This window comes from Sturnira hondurensis, unplaced genomic scaffold (assembly GCF_014824575.4).
Source record: "Sturnira hondurensis isolate 20B ecotype Veracruz unplaced genomic scaffold, ASM1482457v3 Scaffold0011378, whole genome shotgun sequence".
In the NCBI taxonomy this organism is placed as follows: Eukaryota; Metazoa; Chordata; class Mammalia; order Chiroptera; family Phyllostomidae; genus Sturnira; species Sturnira hondurensis.
The window spans coordinates 5286287-5311526 of record NW_028084009.1 but is presented as its reverse complement, the minus strand read 5'-3'; the positions used below and the strand labels follow the sequence as shown (position 1 = coordinate 5311526).

Genomic DNA, 25240 nt, shown 5'->3' with positions numbered 1-25240 from the left:
TTTCCTGAGACACCCCCCAGTGTGATTGGCAGAGGCAAACGGTACCCGTCCCCGGGACTCAGGCCACCAAAACTCCGTTCCATGAGAAATGGTAGCAGCCGACGTTGTGTGGGGGGGGCTAGCTCTAAAAATCTCATGGGTGGGGCTTTGTGTGGGTTATCTCTTCAGATAACATGACAGTACCACTTCCCAGAGGCTGGTGGACCTGAGCCTGCAGCCCCGCCCGCTGTGGCCTCCCGAGTGCAGTGACTCCTCCTGGAGCGGACACATGGTAGGCACTCAAAAAATACTTGTCATGAAAGAACAGACAACGGTACATTGAACAAGCAGCGGTACAAATGCTTAATTTGTTCATTTAAGCATTTGAAAGTATGCCCAGTTCTGGTTAGATAAGAGGGCCCAACCGTGCAACAGAATACAATACAGCTCCAAAACGGTGAGCTGTTTCTTTATGCATTGACATAGAAAGATCTTAAGAAACACCCTTCAGCAAAACAAGAAATAAGAGAGAGAAGAGACGCAGATAGAAATAAAGGGCAGATGAGAATGTGTGAGTCTCCGGTGGCCTCCACTTAGGTGTCTGATACACGTCTTAGATTCCTCCCGCACAGGCCTCCTGACCCCCAGTCACCCTCCTGGATACAAAGAACAAAAACCTGGACCAGCCTGCACCACCCGGCCTCCTCTCCTCCTGCCACATCGCATCCTATGCATCAGCCAATCCTCTTGGTTCTACTTTCAACCCGTATCCCAGCTCTGATCAGTTCCAAGCACCAGTATGTTTAAGTTCATGGTCTGCTGTAACAAGTTGCCACAAACTCGGTGCCTAAAACAACAGAATTTTTTTCCTTTAGAGTTCTGGGGACCAGAAACATGAAATGAAGGTGTCAGCAGGGTCGAATTTCCTCTGAAGGGGAGACTCCATCTTTGTCTCCGCCAGTGCCTGGTGGCTCCGGAGTTCCTTGGCTCTGGCCCCTGCCTCCATCTTCACTGTGGATATCGCCTTCCCTGTGGGGGTCTCTCTGTGTCTTCCTGTTTTTATAAAGCTGTCAATCATTGGACTTAGGCCCCACCCTAAATCTAGGGTGACTTGAACTCAAGACCCTTAACTAGTCACTCTATGTCCAAATAAGGTCACATTCTGAGGTTCCAGGTGGACACGAATTTGGGGGTGGGGGGGACACTGTGCAACTTATTACACCAAGTCACCCTCTCTTATTTGATGATTGCTGCAGTCTCCAAACTGTGTCCAAGTTCCTGAACTTGACCTCCTACCGCCTATTTACGTTGGTCTCTTTACGATGTAGCAGCCAAAGCAGTCTTGCTGGAAATAAGTCAGGTTCCCTCAATCTTCTGGGTAAATCCCCGAAGACCCCACCTCAGCAGGAGCAAAAGGTACAACTTGTTTAAAGAGGCTGAGACCCCACAGCCGTCCCTGGTCCCTGCCCTCAGTCACTGCACTCTGGGCTCCACCTTCCCAGCTGTTCCTGCCATATGCCGGGCTCGATCCCTGCTCCAGCCCTTCGAGCTGGCTCTGTCCTCTTCCCAGACCACCAGCCCCCCCCCGCCCCCGCAGCTCACTCCCTGTCCTTCCCAATGCAACACTGTTGGGGGTCTTTTTATCCTCACCAAGGACATGCTTAATGATTTTTAGAGTGAGGGGAAAGGAGGGGGAAAGAGGGAGAGAAACATTGATGTGAGAGAGAAACATCGCTTGGTTGCTTTTCATTTGCTCCCTGGCTGGAGACTGAATCCACAACCTGGTCGTGGGAGACGACACCCGAGCAACTGAGCCACGCCAGCCGGGGCATTAATGCAACACTTGTTAATTTTCCTCCGAAGCACTTCTCCCCATTGAACGCTCAATGCGTTTTACATACGCACGATGTTCATGGTCCAGGTTCCCACCCCTGCTGCCCCGGAGGGTGCCACATGAGAGCAGATTTCTTCCTGATGAGTCCCGAACTCCTAGTACAGTGCCTTGCACACAACAGACACTATTGAGTTCAAGACCTGTGGAATGAATGAATGAATGAATGAATTTCACTAAAAGATAAGAGAGGAAATCCAGAACCTGAAGCTTCTCCACGAAAGATCACTCACTGTGCAGGGAATGAGTGTGCCCCACCAACATTTGGTAAGTTCCTTTAAAATGTATTCATTGTAATCATCAGGTATTTTTCTATCCGTAAGACTAGCAAAACTTAAGAATATGGTACTCTGCCCTGGCTGGGTGGCTCAGTTGGTTAGAGCATGGTCCCTGCACACGGAGGCTGAGACCATGACCCCCTGTCAGCGCACATACAAGAAGCAACCAATGAATGCACAAATAATTTGTGGACTCACAAACCAGCACTTCCGCCCCTCTCCCTCTCTCTCCCTCTCTCTCTCTCAAATCAAATTCTTTTAATGTCTGACAATAAGAATATAGTGCTCCCATTTGGGAAACTACCAGAGATCCAGCCCTTGCATCCTGCTAGTGGAGGAAGTGTTTCTTGGGTCACTCTGGGGGCCACCATGGCAGGAGGGTCACTCACAGCCTCAGAGGCGGGCACAGTCTGTTGGGCCAGGCACCATGCTGCCGAGACCCTTCACTCTCTCTTAGCTTCGTGTCTTGGACACACCGTGCCTCCTGCTTGGGTCCTGCCTCGTCAGCTGTGAACAGGAGGCTGGAAAAACAAGTACCCTTGGAGGTTTCGCCTTTGCGTCCTGAGGTCAGAGGGAGGCTGTTGGGACCATGTCCCAGCTGTGGCGTTGGGTCAGCACGCTCAGCCTCGCTCAGGAGTGGATAATGGTAGCTTCTTCCTGAAGACTGGAATGAAGTCATGGACGGAAAACATTTGGCCTAGACCTGGTGTGTAATAAATGCTCAGTAAACAACACCTACTACTGTGTTAACCTTTAAAAATACCTGTTTGAAAGGCATAAATGTAATTTCCTGTTCGGACCATTTTTTCCTTCCCAACCAGCGGGTAGCCAGTGACCTCTGAGGTCCCCTTCCCATGTTGACAGTCAAAACAGTTCTAATGAGCCCCACCCTTGGGCTCGCCCCACCCACCCCCTCTGGCTGTAAATTTGAGGAATTTTAGCAAGCCTGCCCCGCCCCGCATGTCCATTCCTGCCATTCCTTGTGCTCCGGTGTCAGGGCACCTGGAGGTATCAGGCCTCGGCACCAGCACGGAGCCGATCACCTGGAAGCTCCGACACAGGCCACCTGCAGGGAAGGGCCCACCGCAGGGCCCCGCCTCAGGGACTTGGGTGCCAGCTGAGAGCAGCTGGGAGCAGCTTCCTCGCCGTTTTCCGTCCCTGCAGCGGCCTTTACAAGTCTTACTTGCACAAAGCTGGTCTGTGGCGTCTTCCCCATCTCAGTCAGTAACTTTAGCTGAGATCCAGTCGGGGAGTTTCACACCATCCCTCCCTGTCTTTCACCCCGTACCCAAGCTCCCTGTGACTCATCCACAGGTTCTGTGAGCTCCGCCTTCAGGTTTCCCCGCTCGCTCCAGCCCTTTATTGTGGCTCCCAGCAGCTGGTGAACCACCCCCGTCCCTTAACTCAGTGCCTCTGCGGTTCCCCTACCCACTACCCCTACCTCTGTGGTTCCCCTACCCACAATGTGGTTCATTCTCCAGGGAAAGTGACTTTTTTCTGTGTAAATCTAAATGTCTCCCTGCTCACAGCTTCCCACAGCACCAGGAAGGGACTCCAACTCCTTTCCTAGGTCTGTTGGATCAGGTCCATCCCCAGATCTGATCTGGTCCTTCCCCCCTGCCCCACCCCCCTCTTCACCTCCTCCAATCGGGCCGGTCCTTCGGCCAGGGGAGCTCTGTGCCTGGTTCTGCACAGCTGGCTCCTTGTCAACTATCAGCCCAAATGTCACCTCCAAGGTGACACTCCCAGAACACCCCATGTAAAGCACCATCCGTCCCACTCCCCGAACCAGCTCGTTCCTGCAGCCTGCAAGGGTGTGGGCAGGGATGGGGGGAGGAGGGCAGGATGGCGGACTCCACCGAAACTGGAAGTGCATCACCGATTCCAGGTTCTACTCACAGACATGCACGTGCAAGTGAGCCTTGTGACGGCTGTGGGAGACTGGAAACGTCCCATGCCCCTTCCGGAGGGGATGGTTGTCCCCACATCACAGAAAAAAGCACACCTTGCAAAACAAGGCAGGCCCGCAGGACCTGCTGAAGGACCTTCACGTGGTAAACCAAGGCGAAGCATGAGGTGCCAGACTGTGTTTGGGTTAAAAAAAGAAATACATGTCGTTGTGTGTCTGCACCCAGAATAGCTCTGTGTGCACACCTAATTGGTAATGACATGTGTCTCCAGCCAGGGAGTGGGCCCTGGGAGACAGGAGCAGGAGGGAACGCGTTCATCTGTGTACCCCATTTGTGCCCAGGGTGTACACAAAGTCATCACCCTCATCACCCTGATGGGACCTGGCTTGTTTATTTGCAGGTCACCTCCTTCCAGTGCCTTCTGAGAACAGGGAGCTTATCTCTGGTGTCACTGTAAGCTGAGTAGCCACAGCTTCATGGGTGCCAGAAACACGGCCTCGGTCCAGAAATGAACATGAAACGGTGTCTCCCCAGTGGCTGCTGACTGCTGGGAGTACCACCCTTTAAAGTTTCTCTGTTGCAAAAACTACTGGGGCAGCGACATTTCCACGGACCACCTGTCCTTTCCTTATGCAGACCCCATCAAGCTGGTAGTTATATATGCATGTGATTGTCACACTGAGGTCTGGCCCCCAGTGGACTGTGGGCTCCACCGGGCAGGGTCCAGGGCAGCTTTGCTCCCTGGTATATATCCAGGAACCAGCATGGCAGGTGGATGGATGGATAGGTGGAAGGATGATGGGTGAATAGATGGATGGACAGGTGGACAGATAGACAGATGGGTGGATGGGTGGCAGGAATGGATGGATGGGTAGACAGATAGAGAGGTGGACAGGTGCACAGGTGGACAGATAGACGGGTGGATGGGTGGTGAGGATGGATGGATGGATAGACAGGTGGACAGGTGGACAAAAGAGTGGGCGAACGGGTGGATAGATGGGTGAATGGAAGAATGTCTCAACTGTCCTGATAGAGATTCACTTCCTGGCCTTTTGGTAAAATGGGTTGATTCCTTCACTCTGTGGGTATTGATTGAACATCTCCGGGCCCAGTTCCCGGCTGCTTACTGGGGTACAGCTAAGAGCAGACCACAGGGACTTCCTAGACAGCAGGAGCCTGGAGGAGGCAGGCGCAACACAGCCGGTTACCACGCAGTGTGACAAGAGGTGTGATGGGAACTGAGAGGACGCCTAAGCCAGCCTCGGCTTGGGAAGGCTCCGGGAGGAGGCGATGCCCAAGGTGAGACTCAGCTGAGAACAAGGTGAGCAGGTGAGGCCACAGGAGGCCGAAGAAACCTTCCAGGCAGAAAGATAAGCCACAGGAAGGGTGGCAGTGAACACAACAGGAGTCCCGGAGGCTGAGTCCACAGCACCGAGCTGGAGACTGAGCAGGGACCCCGAGCTCCACCAGAGCCCCACCTCCCCGCTGCTCCGAAAAGGGTGGGAGGGGCAGGGCACCACCAGGGGCCACCCAGGGGCTTCCCTCCCTCCCTTCCTTCCCAGCTCACTCTCCCCCTCCTCTTCTGAGCTGAGGTCGTTCCATTCCACCTAGTTAAAAAAGAGCCAAAGACCAAGTTCTATGGAGAACTTCCTGGGTACCAGACGCTGAACCGAGCACTTGGAGTGATGAGGAGTGTGCATCTCTCAGAATCTTTGTTTCTTTCCAGCCCTTCCCAGCAGACGGGACACTGAGGCACCGAGTCCTTCCCGGTGACCTCCCGTGGCTGCCTGCCTCCAGGACAGTCGCTGCCTCCCGGGGCCATCCCACTTACCAAGGGAGGGACCTTGAGCAGGCAACTCTCAGCATCCCAGTGCCTCGGTTTCCCCAACTACTCAAGGGGGGCTACAATGCCTGCCTCCTACAATTGTCGGGAGGAGAGTCTGGTAACAGTGGCCGGCATTCTGAGGGCTCGGTCTGTACATTCTTACTGCGCAGGGGCTGCGTGGCAGCCGGTCCCAAGCAAGGTCTCCACAGGCTGCCTCTCTGGGCACCCTCTGCCTGGGCCTCCAGTGCCTCATCTGTTCAATGGGCTACAGGAGGGTTACTGGGGGATTTAACAACAATGCAGGTGTATTTTGTCTCCTTCTGTAGGTTCTTTGTTTTACAGTAAGCATCTGATTTTGTGTGTGCACGCGTGTTTACTAAACCTTGTGTTTTTCTGGGTTTGAGAGCAGGTTTTGTTTGTTTTGACCGCAGGCGAATTTCAACATTCAAATTGGACAGAATGAGTGGAGAATCTGGCCCCGGCTCCCGGCCCCCCTGCCCTGAGGAGGCACCCTCTCAGTGGGTCCCCTCTGTCCTCTCAGAGGCCTTCCAAGTGTGGAAGGGCACAGAAGGCTCTTGTTTTTGTCAACAATAAAAAAGAAGCTGGGACACCTGACTTCATTCTGTCATCCGCTAGAGCTAGGTAGCAACAACAGGTAGGGAAAACAACAGTCAAATGCAACGAATTGAGAAATTCGGTCTTTCCGAAGACTTTCTTAAGTGCTTGGTACGTTCTACCACGGAATTTTTTGTCTGGTGGGGAAAGAGCGGTGGAACAATGTCTTCTGCTCACAGAAAATAAATATTCTCAGGCCAAAGAGGAAAAGAACCTGAAGCGAGTGAAGCCCCATTGGGGTGGGGTCAGGGAGGGGTGGACTTTTCTCCGCCAGGAAATTGCTTCGGGTGAAAAACCTTGCTCCCAACCCAACGTCAGGAAGCAGTCGCTCAGCGGGGTGGGTCTTTCCTCTCTGGGGACTTTGGGTCCCTTCATAGGGTCCCTTCATTCATTCCATTAAACACTTCTTCACTTCTCATTTTTCAGGTATATACCCATTCTGGCAGCTCTCTCCTTTACGGATGCAAGCAACGCGTATTTGTTTTTGAAAACGTTATGTCATATAGAAACACATTGGGTCAAAAGTGAAGTGATGAAGTCCACCACATAGAAATAAAGTCTCTTAACAGTGTGAGTAATGCTTCCAGATTTTCGTTCTGTGTTTATAGCAGCATCTCTCAACCTCTGGACCACTAATGTTTGGGGCTGGATCGTTCTTTATCGTGGGGAGCTGTCTTGTGCACCGTGTGCATGGCAGGGTGTTCAGGGGCACCCTGGCCCCGACTCACTAGATGACTGTAGCACCCACCCCCCCACCCATCCACCCCTATGCTGGTCCGTGGACACGGGCCAGCAATACAGCTGGCCCCGCCCCACCTTGCCGAGTCCACACTCCACTTGGGGAGCCAGACTTCAGTCTGATGGTCACTTGCTAACCCGTGTTTATCAGCTGAGCTCAAGAGACCAGAGGATGGACCCCCTCCTGGTGGGTCAGCGCTGGATGCCCATGTGGCCCTGAGCAATGAAGAGGCTCCCAAGAGGGGCTGTTCACAGGGACCACCCTGACACCCACCCTCACCCCACACAGCCCATGAGTCAACACAGACGTTCACTGAGCAGGTGCCCTGTGCTGGGCATGGAGCTAGCCAGTGCTCGGTGAGACCGTGGAGGGCAAGACCAACACGCTGCCTGCCCCAGTGGGCTTGACGGTCTCCTGGAAGAGCCAGAGAGTCGAACCACAAAGAGTCAGTCCCTTTATGATTCCTACATCCTAGACCCAGAATTTCTGATTCAGTAGGTCAAAGGCAGAAAAGCGTCAATATATAACCCTTCCAAATGCCTCTGGTGACCCACCAGGTTTCACAGCCACTATTCTGAGGTGTCAATACTGGGGTACCCAAGGATATCATCCAGTTCAATGAAACAAACAAGTAGAACAGAAGCAAAAAAGACCTCCAAGAGTTTAAGATTTGCTTTAAACAGAAATATGGGGGTGTCTCCTCCCGCAGAAGCTGAAAGATCAAGCCCTTGGCTAATGCCCTGGCCCCCAGGAAACAGCAGTGGCCATCCGTGTAGATAAGGCAGAACATGCAAGGGGTGATATTTCATTTAACAGTGAGGAGCCGCTGTGCCGGTCGATCGGACCACAGAGGCGGCTTGCTCATCCTTCTTCGTGCAGGGATGATGTGACACCCAGGTTTGGAAAAGAACGTGCAGAAAGACCCGGGGAAGGAAATACCGAGGGACAGAGTGCCCCCCACACCATGCTGGTTCCGCAGCAAGGCCAAAACAAGCGCCACCGAGTGGGCAACTGCAGACAACAGAAATGTTGCCTCCCTTGCGACCTGCAAGGGAGAAGTCTTCCTGGCCCCTGCAGGCTTCTGGTGGGGTGGCCAGCAGGCCTCAGTGCTCCTCGACTTGTGGCTGTAACTCTCCAATCCCTACCTCTGTGGTCGTCGGCACACAGCCTTCTCCCCACATGTGGCCGTGCAGCTCTTTGGGGACACAGTCCAATCCCTGACACCCATGGAGTCCCAAAGGCTTCTAGTCTCCTCAAGAGCCAGGGACTAACACCCCCGTTTCAACCCACCCAGCTCTCCCCTGGGATTGTCACTCCTTCGGTCCAAGGTCTTCTATTGGTAAATCATAAAAAGCCACAAGAGATAGTATGTACCGTGAAAAAAAAATCCACGGAGATTTTGACCTTGAAAACATTAACACAGCCATTCCTTGAAGAGGTCCCTGGAACTATGCCTTCAAATCGACTCACTTTTCACGTTTTCCTTCTCATCTCCCTCACCAAGATGTTGTCCAAGAGGCAGTAGGACCACACTGCTTATGGTGGCACCAGAAATAACTGAGCATTCCAGGAGACCGGGAACGCCAATGTCAGAGGACTCGTTTAAAATCAGGAAGTCAAATTTGTGCCCTGGCTGTTGTGGCTGTGCAGACTGAGCGCTGGCCGGCGGACCAAAGGGTCGCTGGTTCAATTCCCAGTCAGGGCACGTGCCTGGGTTGCAGGGGAGGCCCCCCGTGGGGGATGTGCATTGATATTTCTCTCCCTCTCTTTCTCCTTCCCTTCCCCTCTCTCTGAAAATAAATAAAATGTTTTTTTAAAAAATCAAATTCCTTTCAGAAGATGACGTTCCACGTCACTAGCGGACAAAGACTTTCAGGGCACAGTAAGTAGGTCTGGCATCACTGGCCCTTAGGCACAATGCCAGCCTGGGTTGGCAACACCAGCAAGGGGTCAGATTTTGATGGCTGCAGGTGTCACCAAGCCTCCCCACACCACCGGTGGCCTTCGAATGCCAGAGAAGTGAATGGATGACTGTCTACTGGAGGAGAAATTGAAGGTATAGTGAGATCCGAGAGAGGGAAGTCAACCACTATCGTATGGAGAATGCAACAGCACCCTGGGCAGAGCACGCCCGTCTGTTGCAGAACTGCCCTTTCGAAAGCAAAGTTTCTCTCCGACGATAGGGAAAACCCTCACCGCCCGCTGCGCCTGGGCAGCTGGAGAGGACGTCTGCTCGGGGTCACTGCCACAGGTGGGTCACGGAAAGCTCCCTCACCCGAAAGCTCACCTCGAGGAGCCTCAGGCTGCCCTTGCCTCTGTGACCACTGGTAGCCACTTTCCAGCGTCTCCACCTACTCGCAGAGGAAGACAAGCTGCCACCTCACAACATCCTCTACCCCGCTCCCCGTGCAAAAGGGAGACACTGGAGAAGTCTTCAGACGTGGCAGCAGCCTCTCAGTATTCTCTACCGCTGGGGTCTAACATTCCCCCCAGGAAACCAGGCGATGGGTCCCCCAAGCCCCGCCCACCCACCCCCATCCCCGCCCGGCCACCAAGCCCTTTCCGGAGTCTGTCTCTTGCCCATCGATGACCTCATCCTGTCTTGTTCGTTAGCATTCAAATTTGGCAACCTTAGGTCTCAGAGCTTCCCCTGACCCTAAACCCCCCAAAAGAAAAGAATGACAGCAATTGTTACAGAATGGTCGACAATGAGAAACAGCCGGGACGGGTGGACCCTTTCCTAACCCTCACCATCAAACCGCGCACACATGGAAGGTAAAATCGCCGTGTCACCTGATTGGAAACACCCTCTCTGACCTCCCGGGGAACCCGAACGCGCGCCGTCTGCGAGGCAGGGGCGTCTTCGGGGTGCCAGGTGGCTGGCTGGGCAAGTCTCCAGGCACCAGTCCTGCTGAGACAGCTCTGTCACAAACGGAATTCTAGACGCGTGCCTTCAGACAATGCTGGGCTCTCCCTTCAGCGCGACCAGAGCCAGAAAAGGAAGAGACTTCGTTTCTTCTCCCAGAGGGCAAAGGCTTTTCAGCCGAGTCCTGTGCCTTAGCGGAAAGCCCAACTTGTCACAATGCCAGAGCCAAACAAAGGCACAGGGCGAAGGGAGAAAGGAGAGAGGTGTGCCCACTCACTAACACGGGGCTTGAAACGAACCCTCCCCCTGGCTGACGGGAAGCGGAGGTCTGCCATCCTGATGTCCCCACCTCCCCTAGAGCCGTCATGAGGCACCCTTCTCTCAAATCAACCAGAGCCCGGTGGGAAAGCTGAGGCGGCCAGCAGCATTTCAGGAGGGACCTCGGAGGGGCCTGTTTGGTTTTGCACGGTGCCAGCTTGGGAGAAAGAGAAAGCTGTTAACCGCATTGCAGGCCCGGGAAAGCCAGTGGCCGTCCCCTGGACTTCCAGCGGGCATGAGAAGTGAGCGCGGAGCCAGCATTAAGCTCGGCTCATGACTCACTTCGATCCTGGGTTGACTTTGGGGCGTTTCCAGAACGTTGTCTGCATTGCGATTCGGCACAGCTCCTAAAAGCCAGACCGGAGTCCAAAAGCCAGTTAAGGTGCTGAGAACAAAATAGTCCTTTTACCTTCGGCCCTTTGCCCCCGTGACTTCCTCCGAACACCCAGTCTTGATTGAGAAATAACTGCCAACGTAAGGCTTCTTTAAGCTACTCTGAAGCAAAGCAGTCGATTCTGACATGTCAACCAGATAAACCCAACTCAATGAGAACGTTCAGTGGCCAAGGACGGGCTGCCAAGAGCAAAGTATTAGGTTGGCAGAGTTTAAATTGCTTAACATCCGATGCCAACGTTAAGTCAGGAATTGCTGGGCGTTTGGGAGAGTTAGGCATTAAGGATTATGAGGCTGGAGTGGAAGCAAAGGCCTCATCCACCGTGGAAAACCCTCGGCTCCCACTTCCCTTTGAAGCCCAGCCACTCGTGCCAAACTATAAACACATCACTTCCTGGACCACGTGCCAGGCCACTTCAACTTAAAATCAAGTCCCGGCGGGTGCGCGTCCAAGATCCTCAAAACATCCAGCAAGTTCGCGAGCCCTGCCAGACCTTTCTGCTCTCTACGTGGACCATAGGGACCTGCCCCCACCACCCAGCCACCAATTTCACCGGCAGGCAAAATGGTCAGGACGCCCGGGAGAGATCCGCACCGCTGCGTCTCCCTACATGGGTGACTTGGATTTTCTGGAAGGACAAGCCCGTACCTCCATGCTCATGTCTGACTGAATGCCAGGTCCTGCACAGGGATGTCTGCCCAGGGAGCGCCTACAGTCACCTCCATTCTCAGGGTATTCAGGTGGCAACTTGGACACAGAACAGTGTTTTCTCAACAGAGGAGCCTTACACAAGAGGCGCTATTCCCAAACTGCGGTTGATAAACCATCTCTCCAACACTTCCCAAGGGCCCCTGGGGCAGGGAGGACAGGTCCTAGACCCAGCTGAGCACCCCTGAACACAGAACCTGGGGCAGCTGGGCAGAACTGCAGGGGAGAGAAGTTGACACTTCTCATTCCCCTGGGCCGCAGCCTCACTACTCAGTCAGTCCTGGGAACCAAGCCCAGCCCAAACACCCCGGCTCTGCCCCCGAGGCCCCCCCGCAGCCCCCGCGGCCCCCGCCCCCCGAGGCTTCAAACCACCAAGTCATCACCAGACTGGCACAGCGTCTATCGAGAATACTTTTTATTGTACAGGTATCATATACACAGCAGTGAATGTGTGAGCATTTACAGGCACAGCGTTCAGTTCCAAACCTCCACGGCACCCCATGCACTGCACTGCACGCTCAAATTTGAGGTCAGCCCAACAGGAGACGCCAAGTTATTGCTTTGTGAACAGAGAGAGCTTCAATTACAGAGAATCTTTCCCACCAAGAACAGTGAACCCAGCACCCTAATTCCTAATACCCTGTGAGCATATGAATCAAACCTAAGGATGTGTTTTAGATGACCCCATCACCTTTAAAAGTTATTTAAAACAGAACTGCGTGTCCCAGAAAGTCATTAAGAAGTGCACCCGTATATACAGACCCGATTAAATTATGCATAAATAAACTCTGTACACACAACACACTTTCTGCAAGTAATAGCGCTTCCTCCAGGGCTGGGGGCGATGACAGGCAACCAGAACGTTTCATGCCTACTTTTTCAAGTTTCCTCAAACACCCAGATGTGAAATAAATATGCAAATAAAGCTTCCGTACCTTAAAGGAATGAACAAAGCCATTCCAAAGAATCTCCCATTTGAAGAGTTAATCTTTAAAGTTAAAAAGGAAACAACATACCCCCCAAAACATAAAATCATCAGCAGGCTTTGTGTTTACAAGTTCTATAAAAACCCGAAGGCCCCTTTGAACGAGGGGTTTTAAAGTGTGTCTAATACCATCTATTAATTTAGTTGCTAAGCGGACAGAATCTGCCTCCTACTGTGTGTAGAATTTGATACCCCAAAACATTAAATACATTTTTTAAAAGATAAATATTTAGTGGGCACAAAAGCCAGCCATAACCTCAACACACTGCAAGTTTGTATTGATCTGCATCGCATTGAATTTGACGTGTGGGTTTCTGGTTAGCCCAGGGGATGGACTGAAAAGGTCTGAAAACTTGTAGCACCACTTCGGAGACGGGAAGAATGCGGTTCAGAATAATAAAACATAAGCTTAATGAGTCAAGAACCAGTACTTGTCACTTTCTGATAAGGTATCCAACACTGCAGCGCCAGAGAAATACTAAGGACTCCAAGAGGTCATGGTTAAGTCAAGATCCTGAGATCCAGAGAGAGGCCTTTTTAATGGGAACAAGGGTAACAAGCTCAACTTGTCCCCAGGCAAGGAGTTCCCCCACCCCCCCATCTGTGCTGGTCCAGAGTGGTTCTGGAGAACGCCCCCCGCCCCCCCACCCAGACTCTTCAATTCTTTGTTCCCACCCACTTCATTTTCGGTGCTTCTCCATTTTCTCCAGGGTCTTGCTGGAGTCGGGGGGGCTCTGGTCTCCGGGGTTCAGGTAGGACTTGTCCAGGACGAGCAGGGCCTCCTTGATGTAGTTCTGCACAGCGGACACGGCGGCGCAGATGGCCTGGCTGCCAAAGCCGTGGGTGATCAGGCTGAAGTGGGACAAGCAGTTCTGCATGTTGGCCTCCAGGACCGGGACAGGACGGTTGTTCCCGTTGGGGGTGCGGTCTTGGTTGAGGAGGTCCGTGAATTCTTTGCACACTTGTCTGTGAAGACAACACACACCTGTGAGCTCACCCTAAATTACCTTGAGGGGGACTGGTGGGAAGCAATCAGAGAACTTCTGGCCTGAGCCAGGGCAGGAGGCTTTCACCCAACACTAATATCCTAGCCCACTTCACACTCAGGGCCTACTATGTGCTGGTCCCCTCCTTCAAGCACTATCTCATTTAATCCTTACTTGCAATGAGAAGATATCAGGATTAACCCCAGTTAATCCAGTCAATGGCCAAGGTCACGAGGACTGGTTTAGGTGGGGTCAGCATTCCAGCCCAGGAGGGTAGGGGATGTTTGATGCTGGGTGGGTTCAATAAACCAATTTGGGGAATCACACATTTCCCCAAAACTCACTTTTTATCCAGGCTGGTTCACTGTGCTCCCCACTCCCTTCTACTCCATTTCCCAGCATGACTGCTTCTGCTTCACTTCCCAGGATTTTGAAACCAATTTACTGTTGGTTTCTATGAGCATCCCCACAGCTGCATTAAGTTGTGTTTGAGGCACTTAATTTGCCCCCTGGTCCCCAGCAAATCCAATCAATGGTTGCTGTATTTAAGAAACAGGTCTGGTTAGAGGAGGCTGAAGGCACACAATCTTTACTGGGTGTGACAAGGCAAACAATCTCTTCAACACGTTTTTGCAAGATATGCAAATACCTTCGTGAAAGGGTAGTTTACCTATTCTGAGCTCAACAGCTAAGCAGCTCAAAAAACTTCACTGTGGGAGCAATGCATTCATTCATTTTACCCGCTCTTTTAAGGTATTTGACTTTGAAAAGAAAATAAAGAAAGCCCCTGGCCTCCACCCTTAGTTAACCCATTTTTCTGGAGCACCAAGGGCCCTGCTGGCCCCTCCAGCCCAAGGTCCGGGCAGGAAGCTGTCAGGTGTGAGTCTGGGCACTTACTGTGCAGCCAGCAGCATATTCTTCCTTGCCATCATCTCATTCCGCCCTCCCAGGTGCGGTCTGACCAGGTACTCAGCCACAGGTTTGCTGGGGAACTCCGCTTCACAGACATAGGCAAAGTCCCGGGCCAAGTGCACGGCCTCTCCTGGAATCACGGGAAATGTTAGTCAGGATGGCCGCAGCCACCACGGGCAGGCTGTCCCGGTCCTCCTGCACCGGTCACTGTGTGCTCTAAATGACCTCAACCTGGCCGGTAAAGAGGGACTCCCCTAGGAACAGAGGGTGCGATCCTACCACGGGTGGAGAACAGACCCCAACCTCTGTGACGATGGCACCTGAATAAGGCTAACCTGTCCCCAGCCTGACTCGAACACAGAGACCTTGAGAAGAGGCCAAGAAGAAACTTTAAAGAGCATCACCTCCCCGCACCCCGCAGAGGTACCTGGTGCTGACTCCACACTGCCAGGAGGGTAGAGTTTTTCAGAAACCCAGATGGCGCCCCCTCACCCACCCGCCTCCGCAGACTCACTGAATGAGAATCTAAGCGCCATTGTTCCGGCGCCCTTTCTTATTCAGACACCCCTACACTAGGCTGGTAAGAAAACCCAGTGGAGACACACTCATGTGCACACAGAACCCTCCCACTGAGCTCCATGCAGACAGCTGGTCCCCAACAGGCAGGTAACGTGCAGCTCCTTGCTCCTTCCCCTGACCTCCGAAGGCACTTAGGAAAGGGCGGAGTGTGGCCCTGCCAAGGCTCTTTGGCACCCTGAGACCAGGGGAAGAACGTGCTTAAAAGATGGCCTGGCTACGAGGACACTACCCCTCATTGGCTCCCCCTGCCGGAGCCCAGCTGACTGGGCCAGGTACTCCGGGCCGGCTGGAGGCTGAGGGATAAGCCTGCAGGCCCCACACCTCTTTCCCCGGCCCATTAAGCGTGTGTTTTGTTTTTTTAAAAATTACTTCAGCTCTGACCAGCTGGCTCAGTTGGTTAGACCTTGGCCCAGATACATCAAGGTTGTGGGTTCGATCCCTAGTCAGGGTACATGTGAGAATCAACCAACAACTGCATAAATAAATAGACCAGCAAATCAATGTTTCTCTCTCCTTCCTCTCTCTAAAAATTAATTTAAAAAATCACTTCAGTCTTTTCTCATTTCCCCCTTTAAAGGCTGTATGTCCAGGTTGGGAGGTGCAGGCTCCTTCATGGACCTGCAATGTCACCTCCTACTCTCTGAGGACTGGGGCAGAGGGACCCTCCTGTGGCTCCCCATACATTTTTCTTTTGATGGGGGGAAACAAACCCTGGAACTGTGATCTGGACCAGGCCCCTTGCACGCAGGGCTTGTCTTTGCTGACTACAATAATCTCCACATTCCGCGGCTACAAAAACCAGAAGCCATGCTCCAGTCCACCAGTAAGTGACTAGGTTTTTTGAAGGCATACTAACTGATGGGCCGCATCTTCAAAAACCGGTTCATTTCAACGGAAAATGTCTCAGCACCCTATAATGTGATTTCTTAGGTTAGGAAAAACCCATTTCTTTCTCTCACTGATCTCTCCTAGGAAACCCAGAACAGATCTTTAAATGCTAACTTATTTGACAAAATTACTTACTGTAGCTCATTCTAATGAACTGAGGACCATCTGAATCACCTCCGTCTCACTCTGCCCACGACCAAAAGGCGTTTTTAAAGCTTTCTTTTTTTAGAGAAATAGTAAAGACGCGACCCAGCAAAATTAAAGCACCAGAAAACTCCACTGACCTTCCACTAAGGACGTCAGAAGGGTTACGTGCGCGGCCTTCCGTCTCCCGGCTGGAAGATTCAGCCCAATCTTGTCCAGCTTCTCCCTCAAAGACCGGCCTCCGTTTTTGGATTTGGCCCTGGGCACAAGAAAGTGTTGTGGCTATCGCCAAAGACCACACTTCAAACCCCCAAATTCCTAGCCTGCCATCAACACCAAAATGGGTCCGAGACCACGTGCATCCCGTGGACCATAAAGAATCAAACGGCACAGGGAGGCCTCAGGAATTCTTCCTGGTAAAATGCAAAACTCATTTCTTTTTTTTTAAGCATCGCCAACTTTTTTTTTTTAAACCCCAGAACATTGCAAGCTGTACTGGAGTCCATCCATTTTCCCTTGTAAACACTGCAGCGGTTCCGAACACCTCCCGGGGGCAGCAAAGGCCCTGGTGCTTCTCCTCCCCTTAACACAGAGGCTGCCGTTTCGCATAGGGAATCAATTCTAACCCGATGATAATTTGCTGGCGATGTTTTAGCACCTCTTTCTACATTTGCCACTTTCTAAAAGAGAAGACACGTACGAAAACCCTCCGAGCCGATTAGAATGCAGTGTTGGGTCTCGAAGTTACATAAACGTTAAAAATACCTCCCGGTCCTTCCCTAGATTCGCCCCCAAACACACCAACACCAGCCGTGCCCCGAGTGTGCCCCTTGCCCTGTGTACCTTCTGAGAACACCTCCCAGCAAGGAGGCGTTTAAGCACTCCGGCGGGGACAGTCGCCTCTGGACTTCAGCCACCGTCACCTTGTATTTAGACGTGGAACTCAGGAGAGACAGCCTTCCAGGCACAGAGCAGAAGACCTCGCCGGGGTTCATCACGGCCCCCACCAGCTCCTTCTGACAGGGGAGACCCAGGGGGTTCTTGGTCATGGAGATGGGCCCTGTGAATGAGAATCAGAGGCAGCAGTCTTGGGGGGGACCCCATCCCAGTCAGAGTCCTTTGACCACCAGGAACCAAAGCTGAAAGAGCTCTCTACCCAAATAAACATCATCGCATGTGGGGCTATAAATGGCAGATTTCTTTTTTTTTAAGCCTTGCTCTTCAAAAATAATCGAATCTGAAATTCACAAGTTAACACCTTGGGAAGTTAATTAGTCAAGATCCCAAGCATGGAGGAGTTTCATTCTCTAGCCACCTGTTAAAAATCTGTTTAATTAGAACATTTGTTTAAAAGAAAAAAAACCTCAAACCCTGCTTCGATGCTAAATAAATGGTGATTTTGTTTTTCTTACTTGAAGGAAAACCAAAGTCACAGGACACACTCAGATCCTTTGCCAAAAAACCTTCCGTGTAACCGATCCCAATAGGTTTTTAAATACAAACAAACCTGTCCTGTTATAAATTTCCTGGGAAATGCAGTTTATTTTCTAAGCTGGTTTTTTTCTTTTAATCCATTTTCCCCCAGTAGATCTCAAAGCAGTTCAACTTCAAGTAACAGACTGCGTTGAATTCAGGCCCACTCCCTTTCTCAAAACAGCCGGACTGGAAATCCCGTCAGCCCGGAACTTAATTTCCACCCCCCCGCCAGATCGCCCAGCCCCCACCGGACTGCGCAGCCTGTGTGCTCAGGTCGTGTTCATAGGTCAGACTGCTTCTCTTGCAGGTCCGAATTAAGGACCCTTGCCCTATGCACATTTGAAACGGACAATAAAAATCACACAGGCTCGTTCCGCCATTGAAACTGCCGCAGAACCAACGAGCGGACTAAGGCACAAGGTGTGGCTTTTCCCCCAATTAAACCCTGTTCACGCACCCTGGAAGGCTTCCTTGAACAGGGTGAAAACAACCTTGAATTCAAGGAGTAACCAACCTACCCTTTTTCATGCGGGTGAGAAAGAAGTCCCCTCTCTCCTCACTCCCAAAACCTGCCTCCCCTCAATTCCTGTCCCAACCCCCAGATGTCCCAAGCAAACCACCAAAGGCCCCCACCTTGCCATTAAATTAACAACTTCACAGCACAGTTAACCACCAGGAGCCAGTACCCAGACCACGTGTGGCCCTACCTTTTCGAATAACAGTCTGATCGTGCAGAAGCAGATGCTGCTCGTCCACGATCTAAGGGAGAAACGACAAAGTTTTCTTTAAGTTCCGGGGAGCCCGGGCAGGGGGCTAGGAGAGAGTCTACGGGCCCACGGTCTCGGCAGGAGGGGGCGGGATCCTAGGCGCCGCTCACCTGCACTTCCTCCATCTGTTGACCCATGTCATGAAGGCCCAGGTTCTCCGCCAGGCCCGCGGCGTCCAGGGGGTGCCCGTGCGGGAGCAGCAGTTCGGAGCGGCGGTAGCCATCCCTGCGGACGCCCATAGCACCACCGTCCAGCCCGGAGATGTGGGGTAGCAGGCCGGCTGGGCGCCCGTGGTGCGTGGGCAAGCCAGCCCCCTCCTGGCTCTGGCGGCCGGGCCAGGCCTGCGGCTGACTGCCGGCGGGCCCCGGCTGATGGAGCGGGTTGATGGCAGCGGCATACGCTTCTCCCAGATGCGAGTAGGGGTCTGCCGATGGCGAGTAAGCCAGCTGCTGGTAGGGAGGTGGAAAGTAGGGCGGTGGTTGGTATTCCGGGACTCCGGTATGGGAGAGGGGCGGCGCGGAGCTGTAGAGATGCTGCCCGGCGGAGGAGAGGTGGGGGAGACGTGGGTTCCCATTGCTGCTCCCGTCCTGGCGATCCTGGGGTAGAGAAACCGACTCCCGGTTAGCACGAAACCCCGCTACTGCGAACCGGCTGCAGTCGTAGCGCTGAGCCGTGCTCCCCCCAGTGCCACAACGCGCCAGCCCGGATCCAACCCGCGGGGCCCGCCGGAGGGCCGGAGGGCCCCCAAGAGCAATGTGCCCGGGGATTTCGTTGTGAACTGCCTAGGAAAAGGAGACTGGTGAGAAACCTGGGGTGAAGAGCGCCCAAAGCCCCGCGGCGAAAGTCTGGGCGCTCCTACGCCCGAGGCGGCGCTCGCAGGTACCAAGGGCGAGCTCCAGGGCCTGGAGGAAGTTCGCCCCGGGTGCACGCGGTGCACGCGGTGCAGCGAGCTCTCGCTCACTAGCCCGCACATCTTCGCGTCGAGGAGCGAATAAACGTGGCGAGGCGCCGGGAGCGGATAAAGCGCGCAGAGCGGGAAGTGCGCATCTTCCCCACCCCAGGGAATTTCTCCTCCTCGCCCTCAGGACAAAGACCTCCGGGCGAGTGACACTCCCTAGTAGGGCCTGCCACCCAGCGCCGCGGGGCAACTGGAGAAGGAACACTGGGAGGAACGCGCCTCATCCGGAGCTGCCCTCCCTGGTAGCCCTCCCTGATCCACACACAGGGGATACCCCTGTGTGGATAGGAAGTGAGACCGCCCTGCTGGCCAGTCCGTGTCTCCACAAGTGGGTACACAAATGGAGACCAAAGGACCCCGAAAATTGGGCAACCTGGCCTGCACTCGTACCCTCGCCCTGAGGCTGTCCGACTTAGTTCCTAAAGGACGTGTCTCCAGTGCTCCGGGGTTCAAGGGGTGGTGGGAACCAGGAGAAACATGGCACTGTCGCCCCCTGGCGGAAGAGCACCGGGCTGCTAGCAGGGGTTCCCCCTGGAGGTACCCAGAGCGCGGTGCGCTCCCGCGGGGCCCTGGCCCGGCTCCCCTCACCCAGCGCCCGGCTCACGCCTCCCGCCACCTGCGTCGTCTTCCTCTTCCCGCTCGACACCTCCCTCCCTCCCACTCTCCGAAACTCTAGCCCAACCTGTCCGACAGGCTGGAGCACTCCGAGCGCTTACGGCCCCATCTGGCCTCAAACACCCCCCTCAACACTCCCCAGCCCCCACTTCTCCCGAAAGCCAAACTTATGTTGTCTTCTTTCTCGAGAAGGTAGCGGGGCAGGTTGACAAGCCCGCCTCGGAGGCGACTCCGCGAAGGTGCCACAGGCAGGTCGCCTCGCCTGACCCCTTTGGACGGAGATTTCGTGCGTAAAAGCCACGTCTAAGGAAGGGTTGCAGACGCTCTTCCGAGAAAACGGGAAGAAGAGCTGTTTTGCTTTGCGTGCACCCGACCGGTAAGCTTTGTGGGTGGGATTTACCATTCTCTTTCCAGGCCCTGCTCCCGGGGCTAGAGCTTTGGGAAAAGTCCCGATTCAGGAAGGGGGTCCCGGAGAAACAGACTAGGGGGTGTCCGGGAAAGTGGGCCCCGTCCCATCGCGGGGCAGCGGCGGGTGCCTGCTTGCTGCTCCTGCACCCTTGCCCCCGACCTCGGTACTCGGGCGGGGCCGGGCTGCGCCCATGTGCCCAGCTCACCTCGCAGTCCTCTTCATACTTGACATTATCAGTTATTTTCCACAACATGGCGTCTTGCGTCCCCCAAAACAGCCGCCAGTTAAATCCAGGCTCCCCCCACCCCCCCAGCGGTAAATCCAAAATTGGGGTCACGGTGACCAGGCGCCTGCCACCGCTCCCGCCGCGCGCGGGTCTCGCCGAACCAGTCACTGGACACTCATCCACGGCCCTGCCAGCGTAGATACAGCTGCCGCCGGCGTACAGGCCGCTGGCAGGGACCCGGGAAGCCGCGCCCGCACAGCGTGTCCCGGCGATAGCCGGGGGACCCGGGCGCCTTAATGAGAAGGAAATTATCATAACTCCTCCCCGGGGGCCGGCGCGCAGGCCCGGGCGCGGGAGGGGCGGCCCCCAGCCAGTCCCAGCCTAGCTCCGCCCCGCACCCTGGGCAGGCGCCGCGCGAAGACTCGAGATGCAGGGGCTAAAAGAGGAGTGGGCCGCACCTCTCCGAGCGCCTGGACCAGCGAGGCCAGGGTCCTCTGCAGCGCCTTCCGTCCCTGCCGCGCGCACCCGAGATTGGCCGAGCGGGGGGCCTGAATCTAAATACCTAAGAGCCCCCCTCTTTCGCCTTGAGCGCTTTCCTCCATCTCCTAAAAGACGCCACGCTGAATTAGAGACCCCCCCCCGCCTTTGGGGCGTCTCAACAGCGGGGGGTCCCCTTGTCTCCTAAAACGTCTCACTCCACCCGCTCCAGACAGAGCTTAGGCTGGGATCCTGCAGCTGGAACTCCAACTTCTGTGAGACGTTCCCTTCCCATCCGGCTCCATCCACAGTACCTTCGAGGAGATGGGGGAGGCAGGCCTTCAGGGGAGTCTGTCTGCCCCAAGCGCCTTGGGGCTCCGCTCGCTCCGAAGTCTAGGGCCTCTGGGTCGCCGCCTCCGCCCGAAGCTGCATCCCCCGGTTGCCTGTGGCCAAGGGGAAACCCACGCAACCCACGCACCCTCGCCCAGCCCAACCCTGCTCTGCCCTGCCCTGCCCTGCCCTGCGCCAGCTCCGCAGCTGCTTCTCGCCGACCAGACACTCCGAAGCCTCAACTCAGCGGAGAAAGGAGGTGCGGGGAGAAATAAGACCCAAGGACCACGGGCGGGGTGGCGGTGAGGAGCGTGAGGGCAGGGTGGAGGCAGAGAGGGAGGGGCTGGAGAGGCCCCCGCTGGAGAGGCGACCGCCCCAGTTCCGCAGATTTAGGCGGAAAACGAAATTTCCTTCCACATGAATTGGGCCTCTCCCCCCTATATGTATTTGCCACTGAAATTTGAAAGCAACGGACAATATTTTTTAAAATTTAAATAAACGAAATCCATCGGCCCAATGATTGTAATTGACTTTTTTCACTGCCAGGTGAAAGTCGGTAATTCTGAAGGGCGAATTTTGTTGGGACGCCCCATCTGGGTGTTTGAGCTAAAGGTTCTGAGGGAATCGGAGAAGGGGATGGTGAGGACCGGATTCGGAATGGTCGCCATACTTTTCAGTCCAGCGTCGGGACTGGAGTGGACACTACCACCTGAACACAGAAGATTGCATCCCCCCCCCCCGCCTCCCCACTGCTCCTCGAGTTTGTTGAAGCGTTCCCACTTCTAAAACCCAGATGGGCCTAAAATAAGAACTTAAAAATAGGCAACCTCCAAGCGGAGTGTCCTCCTCCTCGCCTCACGAGTGGGTAGATCCGAGGTGATCGTTCCAACCTGCTGTGATAACAGACCTGGAAGTGAGACCCCTGGGGGCTTTAGGGCGTGTTTTCGGCGCTTTGCACTGAGACGTACAAAGGGCAGTGCACAGACGACCCCTGACACCGTGCTCCCAACACACCGGGACCTGAGGGTAAAAGAAAAAAAAAACAAAACACAGAAGCAGCGCTCCGGGCGGGGATTCAGGGGTAGGGGCAGGGGGTAATCTGCGCCCTGCAGGAATGGCACTGGGGACGCGGCAGGCACGCTGGCGCCCACGGGGTGGAAGGCTGGGGTCCTGGGCACTCCAGTGGGGACACCGTGCCTTCCAGGTCAGCGTCTCGGAACCTCTTCTCTACGATGGGCCTTCTAACCCCCCGGCTTAACTGGGAGACCCGGCCTGGGGTGCAGCTTGATCTAGTCTGCGCAGGCAACTTTACCTCCGCGCAGGGTGGGGCCCGGGCGGAGCAGAAAAGTGCCCTCCCCACACCCGGAACGAGTACAGTCTTTCATTCCTTCCCGCCCCAGCGCTCGCCAAGCCACCCGGAGGGACGGAGATTCCTCCCAGCCCGAGGCATCCGTGGCACAGGCAAAGGGAGACCGCAAGGTTCGGAGGGCCTTGGCTCAGGGAACCCGAGTTTACGAACGGCTTGGCAAAAGCCATTCATTCCTAAGGAAAGGTCCCTGGACTCCGGCGGTGCCGCGTCTCCCAGGGAAACGCGCTCCGACCGGATTGCTACCTCAGCGCCCTGGCTGTGGACGGGGGCGCCAATAAACCCTCAATCCTCTCGGGCAGGGTCTCCCCTGCCCACATCACACACCCTCGGCTTGGGGGCCGCAACCCAAGCACACGCGCCGCGGTTAGGGCACTGAAAGCATCAGCCCTTTTTAAAGCTCAACTATTCTAGCAGCGAGCTGGAGGAGGGCTGTAGTGGGCGGGGACTTGGGGGGGTGCGCTCCTGCAAGCGAAACAGACCTCCGTTGAGTCCGCCCCTCGCGCCCGAACCCTCGCGACTGGGTAGCCGCGCCCTCTGGGCATTCACCGTGTGGGGGAAGGGTACCTCTACCGGACCCTCCGGGGCTTCGTACCACCAAACTGTGAACAGAATGTTGGGATCCCCGGGGCAAGCCCCGCCGGCCGCCTCACACAATCTGGAGCATCGAGGTGATGGGTTGTCAGGCTCTGTCGCCCCCTAGGGAGCCAGCGCACACGCTGAAGCCCTGGAACAAGGCCCCCAGCCGCTCCAATGGCGAGCGGCGAGTCGTAAGGTGACGAGGCGTCTGCAAGGACCACAGCGCCCTACTGCGCGACCACCTCCTGCGAGCTGTGGGAGGGTCCCTCGGGACAGAGGGCACCAGACCCCGCGCGGGAGTCCCGCGGCCACCCCCACCCCCACCGCAAACCCAGACAGAAGGCGGGCGGGTATGGCTGGATCACGGCTAGCCTGTGACTCCTCTTCTCTTCCCAGAGAGGGGGAGCCCGAGCTCCAGGGATGGCCTCCGAGCGTGTCCCGCCCTTCGGAACAGCGCGACTTCTGGCTAGGACCCGTTCCGCAGGGCCGAACAGGCGGGGCTGGCGGCCATCCGGGAGGAAGGCGCCCATTACCGCCACCTACCCTCTAGGGCTCCCGCTGGACAGACGCGATCAAAGAGCACCCGAACCGTCTAAGCCCGCGAAGGCGCACACCCTGTGGCGCTATATACATCCGTTCGGGGCCACGTCGAAATAACAGGAAAATAGCAGTGTTCTAATAGTGCGCAGAGCGCGACTGCACACCTATAGATGCTTTTGGTCTTAGCCCCTGTCCAACCCCGCCACTCCATTTTCTGCTCACTTCTAAGCACATCCCGCGGAACCGTGTGTTAGAAGGGGTTCCCAGCCTTTGGCTCTTCCGCGCAAACGTCGGCTTTTCCCCAAATGGGCAAAGCAAGGCGCAGAGCCAAGAGGCCAGGAGGACCCCTGCTTCGGGGAAACGCCCTGATCCGTCTCTGTTCCGGGTCTGGTACGCACATTCATCGGCCCCGAGCGCCGGCCAAGCAGTGAGGTCGTGGGTATAGTCTCTAACTCGACTACCCTCGGCCAATTTGCAGCAGGCGAAGGTGCGTTTTCAGTTATCCAGCCACCTCAAAGCCTGGAACTTGCCTGCAATTCAAGGCTACCTCCCTAGCGTCTCTCAGGAACCTGTTAGAGACAAGCCTGGCTCTCGCCTTTTCCTCCCCTTTTCCAGGGACCCCCGCCCTCCAGAGGCCTTGATGGGCTGCGGAGTGGTTGTCACCTCTCCCCGGGCTCATCCTTGAACAACCTGACCGCTCCAGGCGTAGGAGGGAGACCTAAGGCGCCAGCATAGGGCCTTCTCCGCCCGGTAACGCTACCGCTACCGTAGAACACCCTACCGGTCCAAGCCAGCTAAGACCGGCGGCCCTAATGCATTTGTCTGGTCGCCGCCAGGTGAGGAAGAGGCCCACTGTGGGCAGGAGCTGGGCGGCTCCGAGTCCTGCGCCAGAACCCAGCAGCACCCAGGAATCACCCGGCACCCCCCACAGGCGCCCAGGCCACACAGCCTTATCCTCGCCCATGCAGCCTGGCCTCCCGCACGCCTCCTCCCTGCTCGTCCCCGCAGAAGTCGCATCTGCCCTCCACCCAACACCTCTCTCCTCACCCCTCGGAACTGGAAATTCATGTCGCCAACTCTTCAACTCTCAGCGACTGGAGACTTTTAAGACTAGGAGACACGAACGTTGCGCTTCCCGAGGGCCAAGTCCGGAGCTGTAAGGTGCTCTGAGCGTTTATTTAATTAACGGAAGGGGGAGGGGGGCAATTCGCAGGCAAAAGGACCATCCCGATTGGAGGACACACCTGAAAGGTCCTCTTACTCCTCCCCTCCCCTCCTCCCCTTCGAAAGGAGCGACTGGCCGCCGGAGAAGGGTCATCCCTTGTGTCTGCGTGTGACAGGCCCAGTAGGGCTTCCTCCATCACGACATTGTTTTAAATGTGGCAGATGTCTCTCTGCCACAGGACGTTTTTAATCCACTTTGTCGCCCAAGCCAAACCTGTTCACATTTCCATGCATTCCCAGCAGATATTTCCAACTT

At 55.1% G+C, this 25240-nt stretch overlaps 1 protein-coding gene across 3 annotated transcripts; it reads right to left on the bottom strand.

Annotated features, from left to right (window-relative positions):
- Nucleotides 1-12130: 12130 nt before the first annotated feature.
- On the bottom strand, nucleotides 12131-20753 carry TFAP2C (transcription factor AP-2 gamma). 3 transcript variants are annotated; one of them, XM_037059957.1, is made up of 7 exons: nucleotides 20448-20753; nucleotides 18371-18856; nucleotides 18201-18252; nucleotides 16861-17077; nucleotides 16158-16276; nucleotides 14392-14536; nucleotides 12131-13474 (listed from the first exon to the last, which is right to left on the bottom strand). In XM_037059957.1, exons 1-7 carry the CDS (start codon nucleotides 20493-20495, stop codon nucleotides 13189-13191), a joined length of 1353 nt encoding a protein of 450 aa, XP_036915852.1. In that variant the 5' UTR covers nucleotides 20496-20753; the 3' UTR covers nucleotides 12131-13188. The 3 variants fall into 3 exon arrangements, with proteins under 3 accessions (XP_036915852.1, XP_036915853.1, XP_036915851.1); XM_037059958.1 differs by lacking the exon at nucleotides 20448-20753 and adding an exon at nucleotides 20234-20406; XM_037059956.1 differs by lacking the exon at nucleotides 20448-20753 and adding an exon at nucleotides 19069-19439.
- Nucleotides 20754-25240: the final 4487 nt, after the last annotated feature.